Raw genomic sequence first — 18,992 nt, 5'->3', positions numbered from 1 at the left:
AGGTGTTTCCATAGTGACAAGGGTCTGGCCCTACTCAGATAAATTAAGGTGGCTGTTAAGCTGCGCGGAATGCTTGCAAAGAGCAATAATAAAAACTAGCAAAGCTGTTCATAATTGTATTCTTGAGCTACAGCAGATTTTTTTTTTTTTTTACACACTAGAAATTTTGGCTAAGAATAGAACACTATTAAGCTGTCAGAAATAACCTTTGTTCAACAGAGCAACATGCAAAAGAAAACTTTTCCAATTCACATAGGTCTATTTGGTTATTGCAGGCAATTCATGCACCTCCCTTACCCAAGCCTATGAGGTTTCAGCTTGGAACTAGTTAAGCAAAAGTGACCCTGCGTTTCCTATCAGAAATCTGTTCCGGAATCTGTCACTGTTAGTTAGATTTTTACAATGTCAAACCACAGCCATTGTGGCCATTTCATAGCAGTGTGCATTTCATGTTATTTTTAGTTTAAATAGTTGTTTCAGGGAGAAATCAAGGATAAACATCTGTCAGAGCACAGCAGTGGTTCAATAGCACTAAGGAATGCTACAGTAATTGTGTGAAACAGAAGACTGGAATTGGAAAACAACATCTCATATAGTAGCAGGCCATATAGGCCATCACTGAGTAGGAGGAATTTGCATTATTCATCATAATTAAGTAGAAGGGCCTAACTTCACTAGACATTAGGGATTTAACTTTAAAAAATGATTGAGCAGCTGCAGAGTTTGCAAGTTGTAACACACTTTTGTGAAAAGTCCTAATTTGCAAAAAGAACCAAGCCTTTAATAACTGTTGGCAAGCATAGCAACTTTTCCATACCACCCAGGTCTGGCATAATGGTATGCTACAGCGATTATACCTTTAGGAGTGAAAGCAAACATGGGTATTGAATTCCTTTCAGCGTTTATCTTTTTCATTAACTTTCTCCTAAACATACTCCCTTACTCTCTTTTCTAAGAAAACCAAAAAGCAGAATGAAAAAGAAAAGCAAAAATTTGAGCTAACAATCTGGTTATGTAAATTGCTAACCAAAAATGCAAAAAGGACACACCTTTAAACCAAAACCATCAGAAACCTTTAAACCATCAGAAACAGTAACCCAAAGAAAAGCTCAGTGAGCTCCATGATGAGAAGCAAACAATATGGTCTAAGGACATAACCAGAGCAATGCTGGCTTTTATTCAACACAGCCTTTCATGAAACATCTCTAAAAGTTGCAATTAATCAAAAAAGACAATGCCTTTTTATACAATAGCTGTGCAGTAGCAAGTTGTACTAAAACTTCCAAATGTACTAGTTCAGGCTTGGATCACTCTTCATGAGTAAATCACACCATAATCAAAAGCAAACCAGAATTTATACTGCTGTGTACAACAGCTTTTCAGGATCACATACCAAATAACGTGGATCTTTTTAGATCCACTTTTAGATCCTGCCTTTTGTGCTCTCTTTTCCCTTTCCTCTTTTATAAACTAAGTACAAGAGTGCTAGCCCTGTTAGTCATGGAAAAAAAACACGTGATCAAGAAGCACTGAATTTCTATGGTGACAGCAACAATGTAGGTAGTTTATCAGGACTTTGGTAGTTTGTCAAGACTGTCAGGACTTTGAAAGTAGTGCAATTATTTGTTCTAAGTGTCTATGTGCATTAATTCCCAATCCCAGACCACGAAGTAGTGCTCATCTCTCTCCAATTAGAGAACTTAGCCTCTATACAGCCTCCTACGTAGGCTCTGTATTGCACTTGGTAAAGCAGCCAAAACCACATTGCCCCATGCAGAAAAGAGTATCAGCTGAGATGAAGTAATAAATACAAACAGAAAAATATTTTTAATAAGTTTTACAAAATTCAACTTACTTGGTGAGCCTTGCAAATTTGCAATTGCAGTTTCACGTATGCATCATTAGAAGCAAGGCAAACGACATTTGAAGTTCTAGCACTGCCTGTGTCCTGTTTCCAGCAGCATGGCTTCCAGCAGTAGTTTGCTGCTGTTATCAATATAAGGCTGGTATAACCATGACGATAAATAGACCATCATCAGATCCTGGTCAGCAGAATGAGCAATTTCTTCTACAATTGTTTTCTTGAGTTGTAGTTCCTTCTTGTACATTTCAGAGAGCTTCAGAGAAACCTCATCTGAAATGAATAGAAAAACCAAGCACAGTGACCATAACAAATCAGCAGTTCCCTAAACACTGAATTATGCCTGTACTGTGTTGATCATTAAAAGAACTCTACCTTTACAAAAGCTGTTCCCCGTATTTATTCATCCTGGTTTGTATAATGTTTTTATTCCTGAATATAAAATGCTAAACATTTTCATAATTTTTCAGTTTTTGGCTATACTTTTAAACACTTGTGATTTTGATATGAATTGCATTTTAATTCTAGAATAAGCAGTGGTATCAGTTCTCAGGACCCACTGTAAAACTAGCAGTTACTACATCTTTCCCATCTTTCCTTTTAAATAACTGAAATTTGATCGTAAAATTTTGCAATGCTATCTCAGAAGACAAGCTTCACATTTTAGAGTCACTGCTGAGTGGTTCTATGATTTTATGTCCTCACTTGCTGTCAGGCCCTTTACCAACACATGATCACCAGTAAGTGATACCAGTAGTGAAGAATAATGGTAAAACAAATCAATAGACAAAACCTGAAGTGCATAATGTAAAAACTAGTATTTTTACTAATTATGTTAGTAATATTGGTAGGGGGTTAAACTACTTTTATATAATTATTTCTTTAATTGTTTGACTTTCTAAAAAATAACCTCACAAAATAATTTTTAAGAGAGACTTATCTTTGTTTCCAGCTTAGCCTGAACTGCCACTATTTTCAGGAGGATTTAGTCTTTCACAGAGTAGAGAGCATCACTAAATGATTCAGTCACAATGGGTGTTTTGACAGCAGTTGTCTTTGTCATTCTTACCCTTTTGAGCTGACAGAAACTAATATGTAAGATTTCTGATAGCTTGTGGTAATGAAGTAAGAAGCAGGGCTTCACAAAGGCATGACTGTCATGACTTCACAGAGAAGGCTGCTGGTTTGCATGTAGTCAGGCTCCTGTTGAATTTTTTAGAACTGTAGCAATAGCAGTTGGGAGGCAGTACCTTTTAGTGAATGTAAAAAGGACTGATATTAACAGTAACTGAACATTTCCTTACTTGTCTCAAGTGACACTGTGATCAGAGCTATTTCCCTTCGGCTGCCTGTGAATTAACTGAGGTGTATCTTGTTCTCTGCATTCAAGGATTCCATTTCAGTGTCAAGTAACAAGTCATTCAGTAGCCTGCAGCTTAACGCTACCAAGCTGCAAATATGTCCCCCTCTACAAAGGATGTGGCTGTTGCAGCTTGGACATTGTAAGCTGCTGACAAGCTTAGTTTTATGCTGCAGTTGTTGCATGTCAGACAATGCTTGGCAATTCATACAAGCAGTCATCAGCAGTAATCCTAAACCAAGTAGTGCACTCATGTGTTTATTGATTAGTCAATTATAAAGGAGACTGATTCACACTCCCGCTCTCCAAGGGAAGACATCCAGATAAAAGGGTTTATTTTTCAGTTCTAAATTAGATGACATCAACAACACAATGCATTTATCTAAGATGATCAATATTTTACTTACAGAAGTACGGTGTGGGCCACGTGTGAAATAGGGGTGCTGGGCAATTCCCAGCTCTGTGGTGGAATGTTTCCAAGTCACAGATTCCTTTAGTAGTTGAAGAGAGCTTTTCCATTTTCAGCTGTATTTTTGTCTGAAAACGATGAATGTGTAATGCTAATGAATATCTCAGGAACATTAGGCTACTATAAACTTGAACATCTTTTTAAATACTCTTTCTGAAGAATTTACTTAGTCTGAACATTTCTAATTCTTTTTTTAACTCCAGATGGGAATCAAAGCTGGAATTTATATACAAATTTAATATGAGATACCCTAAAATTTCAAACACTCCAGATATGAATTGGTGATTCTGACTTTGCATAACTCTTTTGCTTTACCCCCATGCAGAGATATATTAAAGCTCCCTCTCACTTTTTTATATCTCTTTGGATTTTTCCCGTAAATTAGAACCGTGGAAAAACATCAGACTGTTTATGAACAAGTTTGGCACAAGCCCTAAAAATACATGTTTTTTTACATTACCATGTCAATGTTACTTAAATTTGATTTCAAAAGATCAGCTGTAGGTGTGAAAAGCAGTTCAAGCTATGACTAGCAATTTATCTAGGCTGATTGAACAGCTTGCTGTGAAAAACAGGTCATCCTGTCCACCACTTTCATGTCCACCTGTCTTTGTACATTACCTAAGGGGACGGATATTTATAACAAAATTGAACTCACATTCACTGTCTTTAAGTCAAGAAGATAAGATACAGATGTTTCTGTAAATCTGTAAACTTACCAGCTTACCAGGGTCAAAAGAAATGAAAAATAAAGTGTCTGTAGTAGCTATGCGTAATATCCCCATGTAGCACAGGCTGCTTAGACTCCTGTTACTCAAGAGTAATAAAAAAGCTGCCTCAACACCCTTGCTCATCTGAATACAAACTATCTCAAGGGAAAAAAAAAAAAAAAAAAAAGGAAAACCACAAATTACTGTTGCTTTTTCCCATGGAGCAAAATCTTAGGAAAATCTAGCTGCTTTCCTGCTTATTCTAAATACTGGTCTGGTATCCTGTCTGTATAAAAAGCATACCTATTGTCTTTTTAATGGGCCTCCACAATGGCTAAAGGCTATAAAAGTCATTTTTACTAAGAAATTTACATTTTGGTATAGGGCAAAGAAATTCCTTTAATTTCCTTTCAAAATTAAAATTAATTCCTGACAATTTATCCAGAAAGAAGGTGGGTTGCATAGTAATTATCTTACTCTTCTCCATAAAGAAAAAGTTCTGCACAGAAAATGCCGGTAGGCAGACTAAAAATGTAATTGCATTGTCTAATCAAAGATGGCTGCAATGGATATCACGGTAGATAAAACACTGCTGTGTGCTTTAAGTTGTTTGCTTTCTTCTAAACAAAGGGAATATTCAGGATGAGAAAGAAGACACCAGGTGCAGTTTTAGAATGGACTTTTGTATGACTTTTCAGATCTCATTACAAACCACATTATAAGGGAGGAGTAGAATTATAAGCAGAAGGCAAATGTAAAAACTTTATCAAGCATATAAATGGAGTCCACTGGAATTATAATCACTCAGGTCTGAAGCCAAAGAATTATGAATAAAAATCCCAATTTTTCTGTTTACAACAAATATATGAGGTCATTTTCTTATGTCATATTTGAAAAGACTTGGAACTGATTCATACAAAGACTGAAAAAATAGTATTACCATATGCTTTAAGGTCTCTAGTAGCTCTGCACAGCATTTGTCCAATTCTTCATTGTATTTTGGAGCTGGCTTTTCAGATTCCGTACCACTGTTATCGCATGCTATCTCCAGTTTGTTATCTTGAAATCTAAATAGAAACATAAGGCAGGGTGAGCAACTTCACACAGGTGTACTCAAGATGGGTAGATTTAAAATCCATGTGGTCTGATGACACGAAATTTCTCACAGGCTGTTCATGAGAATTCCAACGTAAAATAGTAAATGACACAGCTGGCCATGTGAGCAATTGAGGCTGGTATCACAACCTTCAGAGGAACATAGAATTATTCTACTTTACAGCATGTGCTCAAAAAAAACAGTTGTAAATGTTAAGATAACACCTCTTCCCACTGTACATTGCCACTGTGTTGGAAGTTATCCATCCTCTCATAATGGACAAGGAGGAATGCTTGTCAAGGCTTCGGCTAGTCACTTTCAAAGTCACTTTCACTCACAGCTTAAGACAAGACATTTAACATGAACCAGGAGCAGCTAGTTTACAGGTACGTATCTTGTATGGTCTTGCTGACCTTCCTCACAGAAGCTGTAAACTTTGACAGAGATGGAGTTTCTAGAAAGAGAAAGCAACATCTGACACCATTTCAGCAAAATACTTTTGAGATTGTCTGTCAGAACCCTGTCAAACAATCCCTGTTCAACTGTCAGGACTCTTCAGAAGCTTCTTCGCAAAATCTTGTTTGTTATGGGTTTATCTTCACTGCATGAAGACACAGCTCTACTAAAGTTACTGTTTTTTTTTTTATTATTATTAGTTTTAAATCACCACCGTTATAACTTTTTTTTTTTTGGTCTACATAAATCACTGATTCTTCCTTAAAATGTGCTGAACTCTTGCTTCAATGATATTTGGTAATATTGGCATCAGTGTAAATATACAAGAGAGCTCTCTTACATCTCTCTTGCAAATTTCTGTGTGGGCATCGATTTGTAGGATTAGACTCTAACTTTGTACGTTATGTAAATATTTTAAATAGCCCTTATGCTTGACTATGTATAATAAATATTTTCTATTTCTTGCAAATACCACTACATTGTGAGATTATTTTAATCTTTGTGAAACATGTATACCTTATTTGAATGTAAACAGTTTATGTAACCAAAAAGTGCAACAGCTTAGTTTGATCTAAGAGCCAGCTAATCCACTCTGACTTGTTCTTTCCCCAGTCTACAAAAAATCTTTCTTCTGAAGAAAACAGATTAGTTTCTCAATGAAGGCAATCCTTATGCTGTCTTTACTTGTCTATGGTATTAGCATACTTACTGCTCACTGATCTTCATGTTGACTATTTTGTTTGCAGTAGTAAATCCATTATCATTCAGTCTCTCCCATTTCATCATTAAATTGTGCCAGTCTGCTGCATTATCTTTAATTTTCCTTGCACTGACAGATAAAACAGGTCTTCTTGGGGTACTGTCAGCAGGACTCTTTGCTGCATGAGGAAAAAAAAAAAGATTCAAGCCATTTAAAACATACAGAAACAAATCTGTGTGCTGCCCTGCAAGTGCATGTATAAATGTTTTCCTTGCTTTACTGTTGAATATAGATTAAAGTAAAATAGAATTTATTATAGATTGAACTATTGCAATCAGAAGTTCACTGATGAAATCTAATTCCTTACCTACCAGTTTTGTTACAAGATAATCATACTATTAAAAAAGCGTAACCCTGTTCTGAGATGTGATGTTGTAACATGGACAGTAATGGTTTTGTAGTACTGATTGCTGTAGTGGTCATTTGTCAACATGTTATAAGCTTATTTTCTTAAGCATGTTAACGCAAGGTATGACAAAAAATAGTCACGGTAATGATGACTACATGCATGCAAGGTTCCTGCCATGAACATGTGAATTAATTCGGTACGCCTATACATGATCTACAAGTGTCAGGGAGAAATTCTGGTCCCACTGAAGACAGCGGGTGCTTTATCACAGACCACAAAGCCCAGATTTTGAGATGTACACACCAGTAGTTGATGCAGCTGTGTCTAGATTTGAGATGTACCACACAAATGCTATGTTCACAAGCATCAACTCCCCTGCCCCACACAGCGTGGGGGCTGCACACCCAGCTCTTGGTACTGTGTTTACAGGACCATTTGAAGGCTGCCACACACATTAAGCCCCCACACACACCAAGACACTGCTGTCACTCGCTTCTCCCAGCGACACAACCGAGGCACCCTCCTCAACCGCCCATCCCCGACCGAAAACAACACGCCAGCGAGCCGGGAGACAAGCCACAGACATTTTATTCCCCTATATCAGGAAGCACCAGACCCTCACCACCCCTCACTCCCCCCTCGGTGCCCTGCAGCCTCTCGGAGGGGCTGAGGCGAGCATCCCCCCCCCCCCCCTCAGGGGCCGGGGCCATGGCGGCACTCACCGGCCATGGCGGCGCCCCGCGGAAGTGCGCTCACGTCCGGCCCCGCCCAGCCCCGGCCCCGCCGAGCGCCGCAGGCAGCCGGGGGCCGCCGCCGCCGGTGCCTCGGGGCCTGGGCAGCACCGCGGCTCCCTCCCCGCTCCCCGCCCCGAGCAGCCATGGCCGCCCCCGGCTCCTGACGAGGTGAGCGGGGCCGGCAGGGCGGCGGTGGGCACCCGAGGGAAGGCGGAGAGGGGGTGCGGGCCTCGGGGGGTGGGGGGGGGCACGGCGGGGGAAGGTGGCTCGCTGTGCGGGGAGGTTTGGGGACAGAAGGTTTGGGGAAGGAAGGTGGTTTTTTTTTGGGGGTGTCCCGGCTCGGCAGAGTGAAGCCCATCGCCCCGTGCCCCTTCGCCACCTGTGTGTGCGGGGCACCCGCGCCCTCCTTTCGGTCCCTGCCGCCCAGCGCTGATTTTTTTTATTATTATTATTTTATTTTATTTTTTCTCCCTCTTTTCTTTCCAAAGAGCCTCTCCCGAGCCAATCCGCGGCGTTTCGCGGTGGTGTGGAGCTGTGTGTGTGCCGCCAGCCCGCGGGTGGGACAGCGGGGAGCCGAGCTCTGCCCTGCCGGGGGGTGGTTCCCTGCTGCCCTCGGCCAGGTGATGGCTTTGTGCGCCCCTCGGCTTGGCTTTCGCTTTTTTTTTTTTGGCGAAAAACTTTGGAGATGTGGCAGGCAGGTGGCCTGGTCCTCGGGCTGAGAACGGGAGGAGTGTCTGAAAATAACACTTGTAGCTGATGGGATCTAGCTGTGAGCAGACCGCTGTGTTTAGCAGCAGTCACGTGTATGAATTTGTCCGTGGCTTGAAGAGCTTAAATTTGTGGGTTTGTGGATTTATTTATTTTTTTTAAACAAAGAATTAAAAAATATAATAACAGAGCAGATGTCCCTTCTGTACAGACAGGGTGCTTGGGCTCAGAGAAATGCGGTGACAGCTTTAGCCCCCTGTACTGAGTGTCTGGCACATCCTGCGACTGACTCCTTACCACCACGTATCTGTTCAACCATGGGATTATCTCTGACATCAGCTGTCTCTGTAAGGCAGCCCTGAGCCTTATTCCCACTTCTGAGACCAGAAAAAAAGGAAAAACAACTCTGTTTTTCAAAATACTGCATTTAACGCAGTGTTTAATTGCTTGTGGCCTGTGTGAGTTGAGAAGGAAGGGCTCTGTTTCTTCTGGTTGTGGTTTTTTTCACGGGTAGCATATGGTATTTTTCTCTACTGTATATCTGCTGTGGGCTAGCTGCTTAGCACAATCTGATTTGTTCTAAATGGCTCTTACGTAGCTCAGATAACTGCTGCTGACCCGGGGAACGTGTGGGTCCCTTCCAACATCTGGCTGTGAAAATAGTTTTGCCTCTAATAACAAAATGAGAAAAACTGATAAAATATAATCTCGTGCTATCAACAAATAGAAGCCGTATGTGATGTATAACTCAAGATGTTGGAGGTTTTAGGCTCAATCAGCAGAGAATCATTGCATTTGCACGGTGTTTGAATGTATAGGGCTACATTGCAATTCCCTAGTCCTTTATGCATTTGTTTGGTGCAGATAAAATTACTTAATTAGCAGTATTTTTAGTAAAGTGATGATTTGAGCTTTCAGTTTTGTTTTCATACAAGCAGTGCAAGTGTTTTGTTAGTCTGCAAACTACTCAAGATGAAACTAATTTGTATGATTACAAGAAATTACAGTTCATTAATACAATTTTTGATTGTGTGGGGTGAATGGGTTATAGAGAACAAAAATAAATTTTGCTTTTTACAACTTTCTCCTCAGAGAGTTACAGAATGGCTTGGGTTGAAAGGGACCTTGAGTATCACCCAGTTCCACCCCCTGCCATGGGCAGGGACACCTCCCACCAGCCCAGGGCCCAAAGCCCCATCCAGCCTGGCCTTGAGCACCTCCAGGGATGGGGCAGCCACAGCTTCTCTGGGCAGCCTGTGCCAGTGCCTCACTATCCTCATGGCAAAGAATTTCCTCCTAACATCTAATCTAAATCTCCTCTCTTTTAGTTTAAAACTGTTTCCTCTTGTCCTATCACTATCTGCCCATGTAAAAAGTTGCTCTACAACTTTTTTATAAGTCCCCTTTAAGTATTAAGAAGCTGCACCGAGGTCTTCCCAGAGCCTTCTCTTCTCCAGGCTGAACAGCCCCAGCTCTCTTTGGATGGCATCCCTTCTGCTGTATCGGCTGCACCACTCAGCTTGGGGTCATCTGCAAAGTTATTCGATCCCACAGTTGATCCCACTGATGAAGATGGAAATAATACACAGAAATCTTATGAGTGAGAACCCTAACCTGACAGCATTTTTTAAATTTAATTTAGTATGTGACAAAAAATAATTCCTTCCCATTTTTCCTATGGGGGAGGAGAAGCTCATCAAACTCTCCCCCATTTTTTCTTCTTCAATTAAGCACAGACTTGCAAAAAATGTGTCAAGTTGTCATTAGAGTTTTGTAGAAGAGTACCCTTTTTCTGGATAATAGAAGTTTCTGTAATTCCATAGCTTGTAATGAATTACTTTGGATTAACAGTTGTAATGGAGCTGTGAGGATAATGGAAGGATAATGAGAGGGAATGAATTTTGAGGACTGCGAGGCCCTTTGACAGCTGGGGAATGTGCAATGGTTTCACAGCTACAGGAGCATCTTAGGATGATGACAGATGTGAATTGTGGGAGTGACAAAGGGGAATTAAAAAGCGAAATATGTGAAATTCATGAGGCAGTAGCTAGGGAGTGGAAGAAGTTTAGTTTAGACAGAGGAAGATTTGTATGTGTGAGACTTGGGACAAAGACTGGATTTTAGTGTTTAAAAAAAAAAAAAGATCAGCAGCCAGTAAAATTGCTAAACGGGCAAAGCAGCATTAGAGCAACAAACAGGACTCTAGCAATGGGTTCTCTATTAATTTGACTACGTGGATGGAAGGTAGTGAACACTAAAGGAAAGAACAGGAGTCCTAAAATAGGAAAGAGATGTGTGAAAATGTTGTAGAAGAATGATGGTGCACTTAGGGTATTTGTTACCTTAGCAAACAACTCTGTAAAAACCTTTTCTTTCAGAAATAGTTTGGACAAGTTGATATTTTATGGAATAGGCATCCTGACAGGTAGTAAACACTGCTGGAGAGTGGAATTATTTTCTATTTTCTTAATCACCATTAAGAACAGCTGATAACTGCTGTTAGCTTGTTCACTGCCTCTTTTCGTAACAGAGCAAATACGGGCCCTGGTACCAAACTTGATTCCTGCTGTCTTGTCTGATGTGGGCTAGAAAGGGTAATGTCCCACAAGTAATCCCTTTGGATTTAATGAAATTGTTTGGTGACAGCAAGCGCTGGGGGGCCCAAAGCCAGCATGCTGAATCCTCTTGCACAATTCAGTGGCACAGTTTGAAAATTGAGACATCGGAGCTTTTCCTGGTAATGGAGGTACTAAACTAGTGCAGCTGTATTATTTTTGATTTAGTTGAGATACACTGTAAGCAATGTGTGAAGCTGCAAAACAAATGCCATTTTTATCCTAGAGAAATACAAGCATAATAGGACATAGCATGCAGTTTGCAGTGGGAATATTTTTCAGAATAATTTTCAGCGTTTAGAGGTGTTTCCAACTTCAAGTGGCATATTTCTGTTTCTTGTTTCTCTAAGGTAGTTATAGCTGCTGAAGCTAAAGAAAATCTTCGATGTTTTCTTCCTTGAACAAGCATAGAAAGCTTTCTTTCCAGAAATCCAGATTCTTGTCTTGGAAATTTGCATCTATTTTGGGGAGATTCGAAACTGTTTCATTAATCGGGTTTGCTCACAGCAAAGTACAATTAAGAAGTGAAGATTTCCTTCCATTCCCATTTTCTAAAATCATCCACGAAGAGAATAGGTACTGCTACAAAACGGACATGTCAAGGCTGTCACTCCATGATAAGAAAACCTGCTGTTTTTATTCTTTTTAACTAATTTAAACAAAATTTTCCCATATGTGTGCATGCAGTGACATTCATCAGCATGAAGTTATTCGCTTACCCATAAAGGGAAACACAGGCATATGGTACTTTTTTTTTTTTTTTTCTGTTTCTTTACTGTTCACCCCTTATCTTTTTAAATTCCATTGCTATGTGGATACCTTCACGTACTGGCCAGATTGGGAATTCTTTCATGTTTGTGTTGCCCTTTTCTTCCCATGCTATTTTTATTTGTTGGTCATTATTTGATTATATAGTAGATACAGACCTAACCAAATTGCTTTTCGGTCATATTTTTCTTGAGGCTGGGGGGCAAAAAGGTTGTGGAGTCGAGGATAAATACCAGCTTGACACTTAGATCTTATCGTGCTTTCATACACAGTGAGCATCCCACGCTCTTAGCTCTGGGAAGAGTGAGGCTAGAGTCTTTAGATGGATGAGGAAATAGACTGTGGATCGTTCAGTGTCAGGCAGAGCCCATACGGTTCTTTCACTACCCAAATATGTTCAAGTACAGTTTTTCTTCTCAACTTTAATGAGGTCATAGCTGCAAGAAAAAAAGCTTATCCCAAATTCAGTGGTTACCATATATCCTTAGACAAGGACTGAACTGAAAAAACAAGTTTATTCTAAACAGCAAGGTTCTTCTTAAACTCTACCAGGGGATGTAAGTTGTCCTGACTTTTTTTTTCTTTATGCAAAACAAAAGCTGACAATTTCTGCATTCCTACTTGCTGAACAATGACTTAGTTAACTGTTCTTCCTTTCTCCAAGAAGTTAATGTGCTGTCTTTTGGTTTTGTCTTTCAGATTTTCGTATGTTGTGAAGTACATGCATTTATTTCTGCCTTAAAATTACTGATGCCAGTGCTTGCTATGGCATCTGTGGCTTCACCGGTTATATTTAAGGAGTTTTGTCCCTTATATTATCTACTCAATGCCATTCCAACAAAGGTCCAAAAAGGCTTTCGCTCTATTGTGGTATACCTCACAGCGCTTGATACCAATGGAGACTACATTGCAGTGGGGAGCAGCATTGGGATGCTTTATCTCTACTGCAGACATTTAAACCAGATGAAAAAATACAATTTTGAGGTAAAAGTGGACTTTTAACATTGTCACTTTTAACGAGGCTTTGGTCTGTGCTGAGCTGCTCAGAATTGGGTGACTGTTTGCAACTATATTTTGTCTCTCAATAACTTTGCAAGTTTTCTGTGTGGTTTGTTCCAACAGGGGAAATGTGAATCTATTACTTTTGTAAAGCTGTTGAGTTGTTTCGATGATCTAGTTGCTGTTGGTACGGCCTCAGGTCGGGTTGCAGTTTTTCAGCTTGTGTCGTCATTGCCTGGAAGAAACAAACAGGTAAAGCTTTGTATTTTGTCTACACTTCTGTGAGGTTTATTATGGTGATTCCTAGTAGAATGTTAAGGGAGTTCTTTGTGATAGTGAAAATGAGAAAATTTTGCCTGATGAAGTATCTGCAAATATATTTCAGGGTTCATATGTTAAGCTTATAAAAGCAATAATCTTAAACACATTTTTATCATTACAAAATGTATTTAATCAAAATTCTTCCGAGGAATTCCTCATTTGTAATAACTGATTGAGCTACTTGGTGTTGCTGTTTTTTAAACAAAATTAGGATGACCAACATTTTTTGCTTGATCTCTTATCTATCAGTCCAAGTCACTGAATAGGCTTTGTGTCTGTTTTTCCTTCCCTTCATTCATTCATTTGGTATTGTTTCACAGCTTCGGAGATTTGATGTTGCTGGTATCCACAAAAGTAGCATTACAGCTTTAGCTTGGAGTCCCAATGGAATGAAACTGTTTTCTGGAGATGACAAAGGAAAGATTGTTTACTCTGCTCTAGACCTAGACCAGGTAAATGTTTATTTTAAATATCTTAATTCCAATTCACAATTTTCTGAAAAAAAAAAATGCTTCTGTGTTTAAATAATTATCAGTTAGTTAATTGCTTAGTATCATATAGTAAATTGGATTAATTGTTTTACTGGTGTGTGTACACATAGGTAGGTGTGCGTATACCCAGTAAATTGACCATTGGAAATCCTTCATATCAGCTTTTAAAAAAAATGACTCTTCCAATTTTATCAGTTTTCTTTTTGAAATAACTGTACACATCTTTCTTCAGATTTCAGCTAGTATTTTCTCCTTGTTAATTTGGAAAGCGTGCACTCACATGATGTAAGGTTGCTGATTTGCTGATTCAGTACAGTTGAAGTTCTTTTTTCTGAATTGTTCATCATCTCAGTGTAGAGTGCAGAATGAAAATATGATTGGGTTCTACTGGGTGGCTTTAGTATGTTACCAGTAAATGGAATTTTTCTAATGGGTGGTGAATTAATTCAGACCTGGAACATCAACAAAAGAAGTAGTAATTTGTTTTTATGTAAGTGAGGAAGAGATTTTAAACAACAGTCATCCTGATTTGTGATTGTTGGATGGTGCATGGCTGATTTGACAGAAGGGTGTAATATCACCAAATGTAAAAATTGTCTCAGCGTGCTATGGTAGGGGAAAAGAAGGAAGAAAATATGCAGTCTTGGGTTTCTGTTAAGTTCAAGTGAAACACACTAGCTAAATTCCCAGAGAAATTGTATTTCATAGTGTGCAACAGTCTAACTCCTCTTTGAATACATAATGGCATTTCACATTCAGTAAGTGAACTTCACAGAACAGTAGTTGTTTTGAACAGCTTTTTTATAGCTTGCTTGCTTGTTTGTTTTTGCCTTCTTGGGCATATTGATTTCTTCAAAGTGTTAGTTTTAAGTGTCATATATTTTTAGAAGGGTTCACCACTCCTGTTAATTTCATGTATCTTTTTAAAGGGTATTTGCAACTCCAGCCTTGTGTTGGAAGAGCCATCTTCGATCGTCCAGTTGGATTACAACCAGAAAGTGCTGCTTGTCTCGACTTTACAACGAACTGTACTTTTCTACACAGAAGAGAAATCTGTCAAGCAAGTTGGAACACAGCCCAGAAAAAAGTAACCCTCATAAAATCTTGATGCAGGCACATCAGTTAATTCTAGCTTTTCAGAGTGGATTACAGAAAGGGTGATCTAAGCAGTGAAATTAATACAACACAGCAGTCCACTCATAAAAAGTGTAGTTACAGCAGCCGTGTATGCTCAAACATGAAATGACAATTCTACTTATTTAAAAAGTATGTAGCTGCAAATATGTTACAATCATATTTGCAGGGTACTATTATGCAAAAATATTTAAGGTGTTTTCTGTTTGTTTAAACTGGAAGCACTGCTAAACTTCATCTGTGGTCCCTTGCTGTTTACTGTGACTTGGTGTGAGTGAGCATTGTAAGCTGGTCCTTCTCATGGGTGAAGTATTACTTAATGTAGTCAGCATCTTAATTATTTTTAAACACCAAAGTGAATTGAAAGAGAAAGTATATAGTAAGCACTTAAAGTTGACTTGAAGGCTAGGAACTTGTATGACCTTCTCGCATCACTTATTGTGTAATTGCTCTGAGATATGCAGGAAGAGAGCACTCTGTCTTAGAACAGCATGACTGACTATATCTGGAAGCATTGGAAATTGACCCTTGAAAGAAGGTTTATGATGTATATTTCAGGCATGTGAACAGTAAAGGAACACCAATGACCCCCCTTACTTATAAACAACGGGTTTTCTTGGGTGATAGTAACAGTGCTTTTATGCACGAGGGACAAAGATTTTTAACATCTGAGATTGAGATCTGCTCCTTGTAAATAGAGGTTATCAATTTCTTAATATTATTGAGTAGTTTTCTGCTTGTTTTTATCAGTGCTCAGAGAAGAATAACTGAATGGTAGAATCTTACTAAGATGGACAAAGTTGTGTTATAGCTGTGAGCCGTGTTAGGAGGAAGCATTTAACTTGTCTAATAGGTGTGATGTCTGACTCCTGAAGCTGAGGGAAAACTCTTGTTACCTGGAAGTAGTGTTCTTGTACTGAAACCAATTTGTATTTCAGATGTTTGACTGAATACTTTAATTGAACAAAATTTTTAATTTTGACAACCTGCAGTTTTAAATTTGTGACATTAGTTTTAAAATCTGTTTCTAAGTTGTGTGTATAGCTTCTTTAAAACATTCTTATTTTTGCATTTTAGCAGTGGCAAATTTGGAGCGTGTTTTATACCTGGTCTATGTAAACAGACTGATTTGACGCTATTTGCTGCCAGACCTGGACTTCGCCTCTGGAAGTCTGATGTTCATGGAACTGTTCAGGCCACATTCATATTGAAAGATGTATTTGCTGGAGGAATAAACACTTTTGAATTGTATCCGCGTTTGGAAACATCCAGCAGAGGAAGTTATAGTTCCCCAGAAAAACACCTCGGGCTTGTTTCATGCTTTTTCCGAGAAGGATGGGTGCTGACCTGGAATGAATACAGCATCTACTTATTAGACACTGTGAACCAGGTAGGCACTTGTTGGTGCACGTTCTGTTTCTTACCTGTTTTTGTTCATGCTGTGTTGTGAGACTTTGGGTTATCCAATACACTTCTGTGATATAAACTCATATTTAAATCTAAAAAAGAAGACTCTTACTTTTTTTTTTTTTTCTTTTTAAAAAAGCAAGTACTAAAAAATGAGTACTGTGGTTCTTTTCTGCCACCAAATTTTAAATTGTTTAAGTAATTGATTACTGCTGGTTCAGACAGGAAATGAATAGACCCATGACATTTCACAGAATGGAAATTAGTATAAAAATTGAGCTACATCAGGACTGAGGTACTTGCCTGTTGTGCTGTTTTCTTTCTTTTTGATAGCATCCTTGTTCTGTAAGTATGTCAATTAAATTCCAGTGAAAAATTTACAATTGAGAGAGCCTAATCTTGTCCAACCATCAGATTAATCTGATGCTAATTATCTCTTTCTTTGTTGATTTTTTTTTTTATAGGCTTTGATTGGTGGCTTGGAAGGATATGGTGATATTGTGTCTGTGTCCTGCACGAACAATGAGATTTTTCTCTTAAAAGGAGATAGAGACATAATAAGAATTTCAAGTAGACCAGAAGGACTGTCATCAATAGGTTTGTACAGATTAGCAAACTTTAGTATGTGCCTCGTGGAATATGGTGTCTATTGTAACTTTGTGGGGTTTGTTTGTTTGGCTTTTGATACTGAAAAAAGCCCACCTTCTAGGTTACTGCAAAAACCTACCATCTTCTGTGGAATTACTTACGTTTCTGCAAATTACATTTAGAGCTGTGATTTTTACCTGGTCATCTGAGATTTTGTTTTGGCTGCAGCATGAATGGGGACATTAAGGAATTATAGTTCCATTTTTTGAGAGTTGATTGATGTTATCCTAGCCAGGCATCTCTAATCTGTGCATTTTAGGCCTTATTCTAAACAATGTTAGTGAAACAGTCCGCATTCATGATCAAGGTTATCTATGTATTGGCCAATTTCAGTTGTTTGTGTTGGAGATAGCTGAGTGTGTTGATTCCTGAGTATGTGTGATAACTTATTCCTGAGTCTCTATGATACATTTCAGGTATGTTGATACCTGTGTATCTATGATGTCACCTGTCATCACTCATATTCCAGAGAAAATCTCAGCTTTCCCAGCAATGAATAAGAAGGAACTTGCAAAACACCCAAAGAACATTCACTACATTTCCAAAAATAATATGAGGGCTTATTTTTATATTTGTTGCCATCTGAGTTCAGCATCTGTGTCGCTAGAACTCTAAAATGGATTAGTAATACTTACTTTAATGATGATGCTGACTGATTTCTCCTCATACAATATTGTAAGCACCATTACCCAGCATATTACAGTCACAGAAGGGCTATTTATGCACTTTAAAAATTCCATCTTAGTTCTGTATAACAAAATGCTAGCAAAAACTATGAAGTTTCAGTGAGTGCTAGAGGACTTAATCTATTTTATCTTTGCACTTAGCAAAAGATTTCGTCATTCAAACAGTTCTTTACTCACAAACTTTTAGAAGGTATTTACGATTTTACTTCCAAGTATAGTTTGAAAGGCATCTTCTTGAGATGCATTTTCCTCTAATTGCCACGGTGGTTTATTTGGCCTTTTTGTGTGTGTGCACGTGTGCAGGATACTGAATGTTTGAAGAAATTGAACACATGCAATGTGGTACTTCAGTATGTAACACTGCTGGGTCTTTCCAGCTAAAGACCTGCCTTTGTATTTATGTACACAGAATGGTACAGAATTTTACTATTAGAGGCTTGATACAGGCTTTGGGGAATTGATTTTTCTAAACTGATTTTATGTAGATTTACTTGCATGAAATTGTATATATATATATATATATATATGAAATGTGCATTTAGAGTATTTTCTGTAGGATAAAGTTTCTTTTCTTTGAACCCTCTCCAAGAACTATGCTGTTACTCACTTGACACCTTAGTATTTATACTTTTATTTTTCTTTTGGTCAGTTTCAGATGTGAATTCAAAAGTGCTGAATCCTTTAACAGATACGAGTCCTAATTTGCTGACCCCGTTATCGGTAGTTGCATCTGTATCATCTAGCCCTTCAGTGGAAACAGATAAAAAAATGGTTACTTCCCCTTCAGGTATTGGTGATAAAAATGACTCTTATTCTTTAGCGAAAGATAATCTGGAAACTCCAACGCTATCGGAAAAAAGCTTTGATAGAGTGGGAGACTTGAGCAATGAAACAAGAAAAAGGGGCTGCTCTGTAGCAAGCGAGTCAAGAAGCAGGAGCAGCTCAATAAACTCTGTGGACAGTGGCTCTAGTTTTATGATATGTGCAGACTCAGAAGCTCAGAGGGAGTGTCATCTTTCTTCACAACGGTTCAGCACTATCAGCTCTGAAGATTTTGATCAAGAGCTCATTGTAAAGCCCATAAAAGTGAAAAAGAAAAAGAAGAAGAAACAAGGTAAGCCAAAAGAACTTTGCCCGCCATTTATTAGAATGTGTCACATTTGATAGTTCAACACTGTGTGTGTTTGATGTGCTTTGTTTATGCTGTCACGTGGAATCTAAAACTCTGACTTATTTGGAGTGGGCCTTTTATATTTAAGATGAAACCCTGTTTTGAAAGCAATAAATTGATTACATCTTTCTTTTTAGATTATTTCTTTTATTCCTTTAAACTTTGTGTAAATATGCTTAACGTTCTAAATGAAGTATGGGTTAATGGTAATACACCACTGCGTGCTCTGTTTACAGGTTTATGTTGGAA

The 18,992-nt window shown here is 38.6% G+C and overlaps 2 protein-coding genes across 3 annotated transcripts in view; one reads left to right on the top strand and one right to left on the bottom strand.

The window, feature by feature from the left end:
• Positions 1-1,796: 1,796 nt before the first annotated feature.
• CINP (cyclin dependent kinase 2 interacting protein) lies at positions 1,797-7,914 on the bottom strand. The gene is made up of 5 exons (XM_027457525.3): positions 7,784-7,914; positions 6,662-6,830; positions 5,341-5,467; positions 3,629-3,758; positions 1,797-2,134 (listed from the first exon to the last, which is right to left on the bottom strand). Exons 1-5 carry the CDS (start codon positions 7,788-7,790, stop codon positions 1,932-1,934), a joined length of 636 nt encoding a protein of 211 aa, XP_027313326.2. The 5' UTR covers positions 7,791-7,914; the 3' UTR covers positions 1,797-1,931.
• TECPR2 (tectonin beta-propeller repeat containing 2) overlaps positions 7,834-18,992 on the top strand; it is a 41,662-nt gene continuing 30,503 nt past the window's right edge. Inside the window, exons 1-8 of one of the 2 annotated variants that reach the window (XM_027457522.3) lie at positions 7,834-7,963; positions 12,586-12,870; positions 13,009-13,137; positions 13,527-13,658; positions 14,627-14,784; positions 15,909-16,221; positions 16,703-16,835; positions 18,393-18,686. In XM_027457522.3, coding sequence (XP_027313323.2) covers positions 12,637-12,870; positions 13,009-13,137; positions 13,527-13,658; positions 14,627-14,784; positions 15,909-16,221; positions 16,703-16,835; positions 18,393-18,686 — 1,393 coding nt within the window. In that variant the 5' untranslated portion in view covers positions 7,834-7,963; positions 12,586-12,636. Of the gene's footprint in view, positions 7,964-12,585; positions 12,871-13,008; positions 13,138-13,526; positions 13,659-14,626; positions 14,785-15,908; positions 16,222-16,702; positions 16,836-18,221; positions 18,687-18,992 lie in introns of both variants that reach the window. The other variant, XM_027457520.3, reaches the window with a different exon arrangement.

This window comes from Anas platyrhynchos, chromosome 5 (genome assembly GCF_047663525.1).
Source record: "Anas platyrhynchos isolate ZD024472 breed Pekin duck chromosome 5, IASCAAS_PekinDuck_T2T, whole genome shotgun sequence".
In the NCBI taxonomy this organism is placed as follows: domain Eukaryota; kingdom Metazoa; phylum Chordata; class Aves; order Anseriformes; family Anatidae; genus Anas; species Anas platyrhynchos.
The sequence above is the reverse complement of the archived record's forward strand: the minus strand, read 5'-3'. Positions and strand labels throughout refer to the sequence as shown.

Excerpts from the sequence above, each read along its gene's own strand:
- CINP (XM_027457525.3), bottom strand. Across the intron at positions 5,468-6,661 it reads AACATGAAGATCAGTGAGCA|ATTTCAAGATAACAAACTGG; the intron begins GTAAGTATGCTA and ends GTTTCTATTTAG. Across the intron at positions 3,759-5,340 it reads TAGAGACCTTAAAGCATATG|ACAAAAATACAGCTGAAAAT; the intron begins GTAATACTATTT and ends CATCGTTTTCAG.